Here is a 13,347-nt window from a genome sequence, read left to right on the forward strand (position 1 = left end):
ATTTATTTCCTGAGTAGGCTCACCGTTGTATTTATTTTTAAATTATTAAATTTTATGACCAGCAAGAGTGGCTATTTATTTCTAGCATCAACTTTGTTCTACTTTGCTTTTTATTGTTGTGATAAAACACCATGACCAAAGCAACTTGGGGACAAAGGGGTTTATTCCAGTGTACAGTTTATAACCCATCATGGAGGGAAGTTAGGGTAGGAACTGAAGCAGAGGCTATGGAGGAATGCTCCTTACTGACTTGTTCCCCATAGCTTGCTTAGCCTGGTTTCTTTTCTTTTTTTTCTAACACTAATGCAATTTTATTTTATTTTTCCTTTTGTTGAAAATAGATTTTTTTTCACATAACACCTTGATTACAGTTTTGCTTCCCTCTATTCCGCCCAGTTCCTCCCCACCTCCCTTTTCATCCAGCTCCACCCCTTTATGCTTGTTATTAGAAAACAAACAGGATAATATTAAAATATAAGATAAAACAAAAACTAACTCACTGGAAATTGACAAGAGGAAACCAACAGAAGGAAAAGAGCCCAAGAGAAGGTGCAAGAATCAGAGACTCACTTGTTTTTGCACTCAGGAATCTCATTAAAAACACTGAACTGGAAGCCATAGTATATATGCTGAGGACCTGGTGCCTTGCAGGCCCTGTGCATGCTGCCTCAGTCTTTGTGAGTTCATATGAACTTATCCCATGTTGATTTAGAGGTTCTTGTTTTCTTGGAGTCCTCCATCTCCTCTGGCTCTTATGTTCTTTCTGCCCCTCCTTTGATGGGGTTCCCTGAGCCCTGAGAGGGGGGATTTGATAGAGACATCCCATTTAGGAGAGTGTTCCTAGGTCTTTCATTCAGCTTGTTTATAGCACCCAGGACCACTCTCCCACAGGTGGCTCCATCCCGAGTGGCATGGGCCCTCCCATATCATCAGCCATTAATCAAGAAAATACCCTCAATACCTGCCTGCAAGCGAATCAGATGGAGGCATTTGAGGTTCCTCTTCCCAGATGACCCTGCTTGTGTCAAGTTGACAAATCCCTAGCCAGCACAAATTTATACTACAATTTCCCTTCATTATCCACATATATTGTTCTTGAGTTCAAATACTGAGTTCAGATGGCAAAGGACACTTGCTTTTCTGAGTTGAATGTGCTTGGTTCCTGAAAGAATGTGTTGCAAAGAATCATATTGTCACAGTTGGCCATGGTGGTGTGTATCCTGTCACTCAAGGTGAAGCAGAATTCTGAGTTGCAAGCCTGTCTGGGATACAAAGCAAGTTTAAATTTAGCCTCAGCCACACAGCAAGGTTATCTTTAAAAAGTGTGAGCTATATTTGGTGATAGATACCCATAATCCCAGCATATGGGATCATCCCAGGATGATCATGAGTTCAAGACCACTCCATACTAAATGAAACCAGACTTAAAACAAACAAAAAACAACAAATATGTATTAACAGGAAGCAAAGAATGTGTGCTTGGGGAACATTTGGTACTGCATGTTCTAGTTATGTATGAGACTTTTGCTTTTGGTTTTAATGAGCAATTTATGGAATTATTTCCCATTCTTATTCCATTATAGACAACTATAACTATCTTCAAAATGCGCCTCCTGGATTTTTCCCAAGACTCGGTGTTATTGGTTTTGCTGGTTTTGTTGGACTCCTTCTTGCTAGAGGTAGGTGCAATTTTTAGGGTTTCCCCCCAATCAGTTTATATGGGAGAGATGGGATATAGATTTGGCTCTTTATCCATATTTAATAGTTTTTAGATCAGTTGGTTCCTGAATATGGACTTCTTAAACATATGATTCATGTGTATCTTTACCCAGTTACATCTGACTTTAAACATACATAAAAATGTTTACTCTTGGTAAGAAAAAGAAATTAGTTATACTTAATAAACATGTTTACTTGTTCAAATATTGCTCTATGGTACAAAAGGAGTGAACTTCTGTTCAAGTCTTTTATACCTGACAAACTGTAAATATTTCACTGTTGCAGGGTGTGGTGGCACATGCCTTTATCCCAGAACTCTGGAGATGGAGGCAGAGGCAGAGGCAGGTGAATCTCTGTGAGTTTGAGGCCAGCCTGGTCGACAAAGTGAGTTCAGGACAGCCAGGGGTCTGTTATACAGAGAAACCCTGTCTCAAAACAACAACAACAACAACAACCAAACAAACAAAACCAAAAAAGAAAGAAAGAAAAAAAGAAAAGATAAAACCAAACCAAACAACAACAACAACAAAAAACCCAACCCCAAAACAAACAAACAAACAAACAAAAAAGCCTGTTACGCTCAGGCTATTAATCACAGTAAGTAGGACAGTGATTTACTAGCTTCTTAACTTCTTCAAGGTGTCACACCTTCAGTTAATGATGAAATAAACACTTTAAAAAAATGCTTAACATTTAAAGCACCTAGTAAGTAACTGAATATTACTGTAGGGGGCTGGGGCATATAGCTCAGTGGTAAAATGCTTTTATGCTTAAGGCCCTGGGCTCAAGCCCAGAAAATATTACTTTATTCTACTATTATATCACAAAACAATAATGGTAATAAAAGGCTTCACTATGAGGCAATTATTTTTATGATCTATTTGTAGTTTTACTAGTTGTAAAATAAATGTTTATGGCATAAAATTCAGATATTACAAAATTTTGATTAGAAGCTTAGTGTGATAATTCCAGCATTCAAGAGGCTGAGGTGCAAGAAGATTGTCTTAAGACTGATTTGGGCCACATCGTGAGTTCCAGGACAGCCTGGCCTATAGAGTAAGATTCTCTCAGACAGAACACACAAAATTCAAAATAAAAATATCCCAGCAAAGAACCCTATAATCTGACCACCATAAAAGAGATCATAGTTTTATACCAATTGCTCTAATTTTGAACTCTTCCCTCTTTGTGCATTAGGTGTTATTTCTTAGAGTCAGGAGGGGACACTGCCCTAGTGGCAGTTTTGGTCCAACTGAGGAATAAACTCCTGCACACTTTCTCAGTTGGTTTTCACTTAGTTTCTTCAGACTGTTGGATGGAGTCCACCCTCCTCTTAGTTCTGTCCTGTAACCTGCTCTGAGACTCTAACCCAACTGTTGTCATGGACTTTTTGTACTCAATATTGAGCCCCATTTCCTGGGCTTTTACAGCACCTTCTCCCTGCTATATTCAGCCATGTTGTTGAACTACATGCTTACATTGCTTTTTAAAAAGCATATGTGAGAGAGACTTTCCAAGATTTTTTATGTCTGTTCTTCATACTGACAGTTTGGATAGCTTGGAGTTCTTTTTCATCCAAACTAGCATCTGGCATTGCAGATGGCAGAGTGGATAGCCAGTCTGGACACTTGTTGCTCCCCTGCCCCCCTTTTTACATCTTGGAAAATTTGAGGATCTTCAGTGTTCTGAATTTCTATAGCATGGTGATGCTTTTAGCCTTTAGTGGGACAATTGGTGGTATGCCTTCTTCAGCTCAAGAGTTATATGTATCTGCTTTTTCTTTGAGGATTTGCTTTCTTTCTCCTTCCTGAACGCTTTTAGTTAATAATCGAGTTCTTTCTAAATGACTGTAGTGTGCCTTATGTTTTCTTGCTTGTTTTATTTCATTCTTTATGAATGTTTTCCTTTGGTCATTTCCATGAGGTCTTGCTCTCTGGATGTTCCTTCTATATTGTAGGCTCTCTCATCCAATGCCTGCTGATCCTTGGTTGTCAAGTCATGTTTCAGAATGAGGCAATTGAAATGCTAGTAAGAACTCTGTATAAATGTGGCTTGCCGGTAGGCAGGTTCTATGTTATGGTAAGCCAAATGGGAGCTGACTATATGGAGGAGGTCTTTACTCTTAGGCACTAACAGTGGTGTGTGTGTCTCTGTGCGTGTGTAAGGGGTGTGTGTGTGTGAAGTGTGATATGTGTGTGGTGCTGGGGAACTACCTGGGACCTCATACATGCCAGGCAAGTGCTCTGCTAACTGTGCTGTATTCCTAACAGTTGACACTTTTTTTGTGTTGCTGGGAATGAAACCCAGGGCTTTACTTAGGTTAAACAGTAATCCTTCATTGACCTACATCCCCAGCCTGGATGACTTCTTATCTGCCAGTGGCCCCTCTGCACTTTTTCTCTTCCTTACATTTCTGATCTGTATTTTATTCTCTTACTGCTGTTCTAATGAAATCTCAGGAAGGGGAGGAAAGCAGCAATTGTCATTTGTATTTAAATAGGAAGGTGGTCAGTTTTCTTTAAAAAACATAAGTTGTACCATATAGGAAGCAGAGACAGAAAAGTCACAAGTTTAAGACTAGTCTGAGCTACATAGTGAGATTATCTCCAAAAACAAAACAAAGTGAAAAAAAACCCAAAAGCAACATAAAGAAAACCTAGAAAAAAGGCAGAGGGGGTATATACCTATAGGCCGACTTAAGCTACAATGCTTTCACTAATTAATGGTGGCTATACTGAAATATTTGTTGAGTGAAGGAAGTTAGTCACAAAGAATCATACTTTATATGATTCCGTGTATATGAAATTATCAGAGTAGGCAAATCCATAGAGATCAAAAATAGGTTTTCCTTAGCCTTATATGTTTGTTGGTGGGATAGAGGATGGTGCTGGCTCAGTTCCTTCCTTCCTTCCTTCCTTCCTTCCTTCCTTCCTTCCTTCCTTCCTTCCTTCTTCCCTCCCTCCCTCCCTTCTTCCTTCCTTCCCTCCCTCCCTTCTTTTCTTTCTTCCTTCCTTCTTTTCTTTCTACCTACCTTCTTACTTTCCTACTTCCTTTCTTGGTGCTGGGATTTCAGGGCCTTGTGCATGCTAAGCATGCTTTACCTTCAGAGATTTTTTTTTTTTTTTGAGAATAATGGAATTGATTGTGGTGATGGTTGCACAGCTTTGTGAACACACTAAAAATTGTATTTTGTACTTTAAGTGGATGAAACGTATGAATTATATTGCAAAGCTGTAAAGAAGTAACAATTCATTTTGTTGTATGTACTATTAAGTAATATCTCAATTTAGGGTCAATAATACTGTGTTTGGCATTAAAATTATAAAGTAAATTGTGAGAGTAAGAATATCAAATCATCTGATGGTGTGTACCACTTTTTATTGATTAGGTTCAAAAATAAAGAAGCTGGTGTATCCTCCTTTTTTCATGGGATTAGGTGCCTCTGTCTATTACCCACAACAAGCCATCACTGTTGCCCAGGTGAGTCAGACTCAATAAGCAAGGCTGTTTGTCATTCCTGTGTGAGTGATAGGTCTGCTGCTTATTTTATTTTGCAGTTCTGATAACACCACACTAAAATTTCTTTCATAGGTAATTTAAAAGTTTCTCTTCACTGTTTACCTCATGTCAATAATGTCAGTGTTCATAAAATATATGCTAATTTGAATATTAGTCCAAGTAAATTTAAAATACCATTTATATACTTCTGTAGAAGTCTAAAGACTCAACTTCCAGAGCTAACAATTACAGAGTACTTTCAGCCTACCCTCACTGGCATTGTCTGTATAGACTGCTCTAGCTCTCATGCGTTCTCTCTGGTATTAGTGCCAGACTCACTTTCCTTATTGCAATATATGTGTGGTCTCCTCTGGTATGGAGGTCCTAGTTGAGGTTCTCAGTTAACTGTCCTTTTCTTTCCCTTCAGACCTCAGTTTGATGATAATCATGATAAGTAAATGGATCACAGTTGGCTGATAACTTGGGTAACAATAAGATCATAGGGTTCCCAAACATGGCCTTAAGATTGATAGTATCAGCATCTCCTGGGAACTTGTCAGAGATGCAAATTCTCAGGCCCCACCCCACAGTAATTGAATTAGGGAGTGTAAGCATGTGGACTTGCCATGTGTGTTTTAGCAGGGCTTCCAGGTGATTCAGATGTCAAGATATTTGAGAATATAAGCTTTAGATGCTGGTCTGGAGTCAGTGATACTATACACATAAAATCACTGGGAAAACTGGCAAGCGGAAGATGAGCTTTAGGATTTGAGGTCCTCTTCACCTTAGGGACATAGGGACCCACTTGCCAGAACTTTCATATCACATGGAGATGCTGTCCTAGGAAGAGACAGAAGTGCAATCATCAGAATCAGGCTCTGAGGGTTGTGAGCCAGACCAATCCAACACTGGGCCCCTTGGATTCTTCATGACAGAAGTCCCAATTTCCAGACTGGTCTTCAGTTGTAGGTGGGACTCTAGTGGCTTCAGCAGTGGGAAATTGATATTTTGGGAAAAGTCCTGGAGGCAGGTAGTCTTTTGTTTCAGCTCAGGAAGAATGAATAATGTCTGCCTTGCTTAGATAAAAGAAAAAAATGAACATCATTTTGGTCTCTTAAAGTTTAACAAGTATATGATGGGCAGGGGCTGACTGCTGGTTGTGAAGCAGACATGGTTGTCCTCATAGGCACTTTTTTGCCTTCTGGGCCTCAATATTTGTGGGAAAGCATCTTCTGTATTCACCACCGAGGTAATAGGACATGATGAAAAAGATCTGGAAGTGGATAGTGGTGATAGTTGAATAGTATGGACACTTTATGCCTCTTGAAACAATTAAAATGATAAATTTTGTGTTTGTATATATATTTTTCTTTTTAAATTTTATTTTCTTTTAAAATTATGGCATGCATATCTTATTACAAGAAAACCAAGCCCAGAAAGAGCACTAACTTCCAAAGAGATTTTCTGATCTTGTATCTTGTTATCTAGTTCCATTTTTACAGTTTTACTTTTCTTTCTTAGAAATCTCAAGCGTGGATGGACCACTTAGCCACTTAAGTGCTGTTCTGTTCAGAGTATATAGCTAAAAATACTGTACCCAAATTGGGTATATTGGGACAAGGGAAGTAGTAGCTCAGTGGTACAACGGTTGCTAAGCATGTGTAGAAGTTCCATGCCTAAACCACAAAAAGAAAAGAAAATACCTTCGTATTGACAGAAAACATTATTTTCCTTTCAGGAAGGTGAGACACTAAGAACAGCAGTATCATATGTGGTAAATGCTTAACATATTTAACAAGGAGCCTAAGACTCTTAGCATAGTATATATTTTAAGAGCAGTAGGAACAACTGAGAAGTGTGGCTCACAGAAATCAGTATGTTACAATCTTTTTACAAGCACTGGGACTATAGACAAATCTGGCCTTTGTATCCTTGCAGTCTTCATGCCCTTACTGTTCTGTAGTATAGGGATAACTCATGTGAAACTGATTCATAAAACACCACTATACAAAGATCCATTATAAAAAAATTAGGACGAGAATGATAACTACTTTTAAAAATTCTAAGTGTTGGGGCTGGAGAGATGGCCCTATGGTTAAGAGCTGTTACTGCTCCTTAGAAGAAGCATCCACATCAGTCAGCCCACAACCATCTGTAACTCCAGTCTAGGGGATCTGATGCCCTTTTCTGGCCTCCATGTGTAGTTGCATACACATGACAGACATAGAAGTACACATGAGAACACAACATGAACACACACACATATTTGCATACATACACACCAAATAAAACAATTTTGATGTATTATCATGGTGTAGAACAATCAGCATTCTTTCTTTGTTATAAAGTAGAGCCAAATGAATGCAAATTGCTAGTAGTATTTTTTTTGAAGACCCAATACTTGAGAAAATTTTTTTCAGGTATTTGGAGAGATGGCTCAATGGTTAAGAGTACTTGGTTTTTGATTTTTTGTTTTTTGTTTTCTGTTTTGTTTTTTGTTTGTTTGTTTGTTTTTTTGGCAGAGGACCTAGGTTTGATTCCCAGAACCTACATGGCAACTCACAACTGTATGTAATTCCAGTTCCAGATGATCAGATGCCCTCTTCTATCCTCCTCAGACCTCCGGAGGCACCATGTACATCTGTGGTACAGTACATACATGCAGGCAGAACACACACACACACACACACACACACACACACACACACACACACCAGTAATTTAAGCTAGCTAGCCAAAGATAGGCAAACACATCTTAAGGTCATGACCCCCTCTAAGGCCAGGACCTCATAGGATGTTAGAAGAATGATAAAGATCATGCTACCTACAAATTCCCTATGATAATTAAAAGACTTTATTATATTTGTACCTGGGAAAATTGGAAACATCTTCATTGTGTTCACATGTTTTACATCTGAGTTTTTAAAATGAATGATTTTCATTTTAGCTTGACTTGGTTAGTTGTAATGTACCAGGCTGGGTAGTAGGTAGGTTAGGTAGATGTTTCTTCTTCCTTGTGATTTTAGGAATTCCTCATATCATCAGTGGTCTCCTACATTTAGTTTAGAAGTTATAACCTTTTGGGGGTTGGGATGTAAGTATCAGTAATATGCATAATGCCTCAGGTTTGATCATTAGCACCAGTAATAAAAGACATGCACATAATTTATAGCCAGTTATTTTAAGAGATAGCTATATGGAACCAGACCTTTTCTTCTTATTATTTTTCCTATGTTTGGTTTTTCATTTTTTCTTTTCAATTTTTATTTTTTACTTTTATGTTATATAGTTCTTTGCTTTTGAGCCAGAATTTCCCCATTGTTCATGCTGGCCTTGAATTTCCAGCAGTCTACCTGCCTTAGCCTCCTGAGTGTTGGGATTGTACATGTCAGCCACCAAACTGAGGTAGAATCCTCATTGCTTTTTCTTTTGTGGTACTAGAGATTGAAGCCAGGATGTTTCCCAGGCAAGTGCTCTACCATTGAACTATATTCCCAGCATATTATGCAGGTTTAATGGATGTGTCCCAAGATTTTCTAGTAGTTACACACAGACACACACACAGACACACAGACACACAGACACACACACACACACACACACACACACACACACACCCCACATACACACACATACCACACATACCACACCCCCTTCCCCACAGCAGTCAAATGCAGTACTTTTGGAAATGGAAGAAAAGAAAATCTCTTTTTTATTATTCACAAATGGATCATTTCTAGATCTATTCTGTTTGTGTTTCCAGGTCGCTGGGGAGAAGTTATATGACTGGGGATTACGAGGGTACATAGTCGTAGAAGACTTGTGGAAGCAAAATTTTCAGAAGGTGAGAAGCATTTTCATTATGTTCTTTTTGGTTTAAATTTAAATATGTGGTTCTTCTAAGGTTTGTAAAATACTTAAATCACCTATTCCTTTAATTGCTTCTTCTGTTGGCTTTTAGTTTCTACTGTCTTTTTTGGAAGAGCAGTAGAATATCTGAGTATTTGGTTATTAACAATAGGTCAAAAATGGCGACCAAAAAGGGCATCCCAAAATAGCCTTAGACTGCCATATCTATTGTGTTCTATATATATAGCTTCCTCAGAGTGTATCGTATTATCTAAAAGTTGTGCCATACATGGATTCAAGGCCAGTGAGATGGCTCGGTGGGTAGAGATGTCTTTCCTGCCAAGTCTGATGACTTGAGTTTGGTCCTATGAACCCACATGGTAGAAAGAGAAAACTAATAATCCACAAGTTTTCCCCTAACCTCCACATACACTGTGTGCTATGTCCATTCTTTTTTTAAAGTTTATGTTTATTATTTTATGTTAGAGCATTCTGTCTTCATGCACCCCAGGAGAGGGAATCAGCTTTCGTTACAGATGGCTGTGAGCTACCATGTGGTTGCTGGGAATTGAACTCAGGACCTCTGGAAGAGCAGTAAAGTACTCTTAACCACTGAGCCATCTCTCCAGCTCCAGTTTGTGCATTCTTATACTGTACAAACACATGTAAATAAGTGTGATTAAAAGTATTTGGGGCTGGAGGGATGTCTCAGTGGTTATGAGCACTGGCTGTTTTTCCAGAAGACCTGGGTTCAATTGATATACCCACATGGTGGCTTAACAACTGCCTGTCACTCCATTTTGAGGGAATCTGCCTTTTCTGGCCTCCAAAGGCACCAAGCACACATATGGTACACATGCATATATGCAAGCAAAACATCCATACACATAAAAGAATTAATATAAAAAAGTCCTGGATTCAAATGGAATATATTATGGACTCAGTAATAACATGCATAATTGAGACATACACCTTCCCTTGATTTTACACTTAATCATAAGCTATGTTCTTCTCTTTAGTATTATTTGTTCATCTCCCATCTGAGGGTGTGGGTTTGATATGTTAGTGAGTAGTCATAGGCCACATTCCTAACTCTCCTAGTGGCCACATAGCTTGTTGCATATGGCCTGTAAAAATGGCATCTATTAAAGAAGACTCACAGCCAGGTTGTGGTGCCAACCGCATGCCTTTTATCCTAGCACTTGGGAGGCAGAGGCAGTAAAATATCTGAGTTCAAGGCTAGGCAGGTCTATATAGAGCAAGTTCTGGGATGGCCAGGGATACACAGAGAAACCCTGTTTCGAAAAACAAAAACAAACAACAAACAACAAAGAAAGAAGGCTCAGTACAAAATGAGGCATCGTGCCTCGTGTGTGTTCAGAGACTAAGGACAAACTGGGGTTCTTATGTTAACATACTTTCTGCAGTAGAGATCAAAGAAAGTTTATTGGACTCCAATTATTTCAAAAGGATATATTTTTGTAAAATATATAAATAGAAGGTAACAGGCAAATATGATCAAAGTAAATTAAGTATGTGGATGAAAATGTCATTATGGAGCCTTTTACTTTGTATCATTAATACATACTCATCAAACTGTCTTTAAATAAAATACACTAGAGTTGTAGTTCAGTAGGAAAAAAGTGAGCTTAGCATGTACAAGGCCCCAGCACCACAAACACATATATGTATATTTATGTAAATATCAGGATTTAGGAGTAATATTATAGACTAAATTTTAAGTTCTCATTGTATACATAATTAACCTTTTAGTGCAATCTTAAGACTGATTTTTAAATTGCTTTTAGGTTTATTTGTTTTATTCTATGTGTCTGAATGTTTTGTCTGCATATATACCTGTCTACCATGTGCTTGCCTGTTGTCCATGGAGGTCAGAAGATGCTGTTGAATTCCCTGGAACTAGAGTTACAGACAGTTGTGAAGCACCATTTGGGTGCTGGGAAATGATTCTGAGTTCACTGCAAGAACAAGTACTATTAACCACTGAGCTAGCTTCAAAACTGATTTTTATATTGATGGTTTACAAAGGAGTTAGTCTATTTTGAGCCCATTAAGCTAGCTCTTTTCTTAAGGGCTGAGGATATAGTTCATTGGAAGGCTGCTTATCTAACATGTGCAAGGCCCCAGGTTTAGTTCCCAGCACCACTCAACACAACAACCAAAGCAAACAAGCAAACAAACAAACCAAACCCCAGCCCAGCCTTTACTCTCCCAACTCATGGCAGGACCCCCTCCCTTGCCCCCGCCTGGCCTCAGTATCCCAAGTGCTCTGATCATGTGGGCTAGCTGAACTAGCTCATAAGAGGGAAATTCTGCATCTGTATCACATGTCACCTGGCACTCCCTTTTAAAAAAGAAATCTAGTTTTATTTTCACTTCTGACATTTTCTTTGGAAGCCTTTTTTACTTGTTTAAAATTCTCCTTAAAAAAGGTTATGCCAAAATTTTATATGGGAAAGGAATTAAAATGTCAGAAAAAATTTCTTTAGAAAGAATCATGAAAAATGAGACCAAATCAGCATCTACTACTCCCTGGGCTACAACTACAGACTAGGGCATACTATCTTTAAGAGGAGGACCTTCTCGAAGCCTGTGTGGGTTATGGGTTGCTGTGATGTCTATAGATGTGTACCCTGACCAAAGCCAAGGTTGGTGTTACTGTGAAACACCTTTCTCTGGCTGTTCAGAGAATTTAACTCAATGCAGGACTGTGGTTGGAACACATTAAACAGACCAACATTTTGTGGTAATTTGAAGACCTAGAAAGAAAAAAATATGATAAATCCCAGGCATTTAAAGCTATTAATAGATTTTTATGCAAGTCTTTTTGGAGTTGGATGGTAAAGATTTCTAAGTAGCTCACTACTGGGGGCTATAGAGATGCCTTAGTGGTAAAAAGCACTGGGTGTGAATTCAGTTCCCCCATGATAGTTCATACCCCTCTGTGACTCCAATTCCAGGTGCTCCAGATCTCTCTTCTGGCCTCTGTGAGTGCCAGGCATGCAAGTGGTAAACAGACATACATATAGGGAATACCTATACACAAAAAAGTCAATAAGTAGTTAGTCCATCATTATGGGTTTACATTTGTTTCATCTGTTATACTTCTGCCTTCTTCAAAGTTAATGGGAACTTCATAGTGTTCCTCCATGTATTTACCCAGCAAGCATACTTCTGATAGCTGTCCTCAACAAGAGGAAATAAGATTGATGTTGAGTCCATTAGATGTTTAGTACAAGGTTTAGGTGAGAATAGTAGGAGGCCATCTTAGCTTGGGCATTGATAAGACTTAGACCTCAGAAATTACTTGATAATGGAGTGCCTCTTTGCTGATGACATGTGACTACTGCCCCCTCCAGCACCTTGTTGGATTTTATGGTTTTCAGAGGTCTTTTGATTTTTTTTTTAACTACAGGTACATTTTTATTAACTATTTCATCAAATACTAATTATAACCAAGTAGAAGGGCAGCATGGTTCAAGGCTATTTACAGTTGAGAGTAAACGGAAAACAGAAAAAATATGCTTTAACTTTTAATTGATTACCTACTTATAGAGGGACTTCCTTTTTTATTTTTTGTTTTTATTTTTTATTTTCTGTGTGCACACTAATCATATAGCAGAGGGGTTCTTTTAATTTGCTATTATTATTATTATTATTATTATTGTATATGGGTATGAGTGTTTTGCCTGCATGTATATGTGTACACCACATGCATGCCTGGTGACCAGGGAAGCCAGAAGAAGTGTGTATCCCCTAAAGTTATAATCACTTGTGAGCCTCCATGTGGGTGCTGGGAACAGAATCCCAGTTCTTTGCTGTAGTAGCTCTTACCTCTGAGCCATTGCTCCAGCTCCATTCATTGTTTTTTAATTGAGAGCAAAGAATTAAGCCATGTTGGAGCAGGAGTCTTTGGGGGTCCTGAAGCTGAGTATATTCTTTTCACTGAATATAAAATAATCAGATAACTCATCATATAGTAAAGGGGGATGAAGTAATAACTGAAACACAAAATAAACCATAATGCCAGAAGAAAGACACAGACAAAGGAAAGAGAGCCTTTCTCCTCTAGTAGTTATTAGGATAAAGGTGTGTTTTACTTGGTCATTGTCATTGGCCACTTAAAGAAAAGTTATTTGCTTCAGCTAAAATGAACTATCTAAAATGTAAAGATAGCTGTGTTCAGAAATACAGCCATCACAACATGGTTTGTGTTGCTTCTTTTTCTACAAAAGGATATGTGACATGTGTATACAGTTT

The 13,347-nt window shown here is 38.4% G+C and overlaps 1 protein-coding gene across 4 annotated transcripts in view; it reads left to right on the forward strand.

The window, feature by feature from the left end:
* Apoo (apolipoprotein O) overlaps positions 1-13,347 on the forward strand; it is a 48,706-nt gene that overhangs the window by 22,748 nt on the left and 12,611 nt on the right. For all 4 annotated transcript variants that reach the window (XM_034486222.2, XM_076918929.1, XM_034486223.2 and 1 more), the window contains 3 exons: positions 1,584-1,679; positions 5,108-5,199; positions 8,981-9,061. In XM_034486222.2, coding sequence (XP_034342113.1) covers positions 1,584-1,679; positions 5,108-5,199; positions 8,981-9,061 — 269 coding nt within the window. The remainder of the gene's footprint in view (positions 1-1,583; positions 1,680-5,107; positions 5,200-8,980; positions 9,062-13,347) is intronic.

Source organism: Arvicanthis niloticus, chromosome X (assembly GCF_011762505.2).
Source record: "Arvicanthis niloticus isolate mArvNil1 chromosome X, mArvNil1.pat.X, whole genome shotgun sequence".
Classification (NCBI taxonomy): Eukaryota; Metazoa; Chordata; class Mammalia; order Rodentia; family Muridae; genus Arvicanthis; species Arvicanthis niloticus.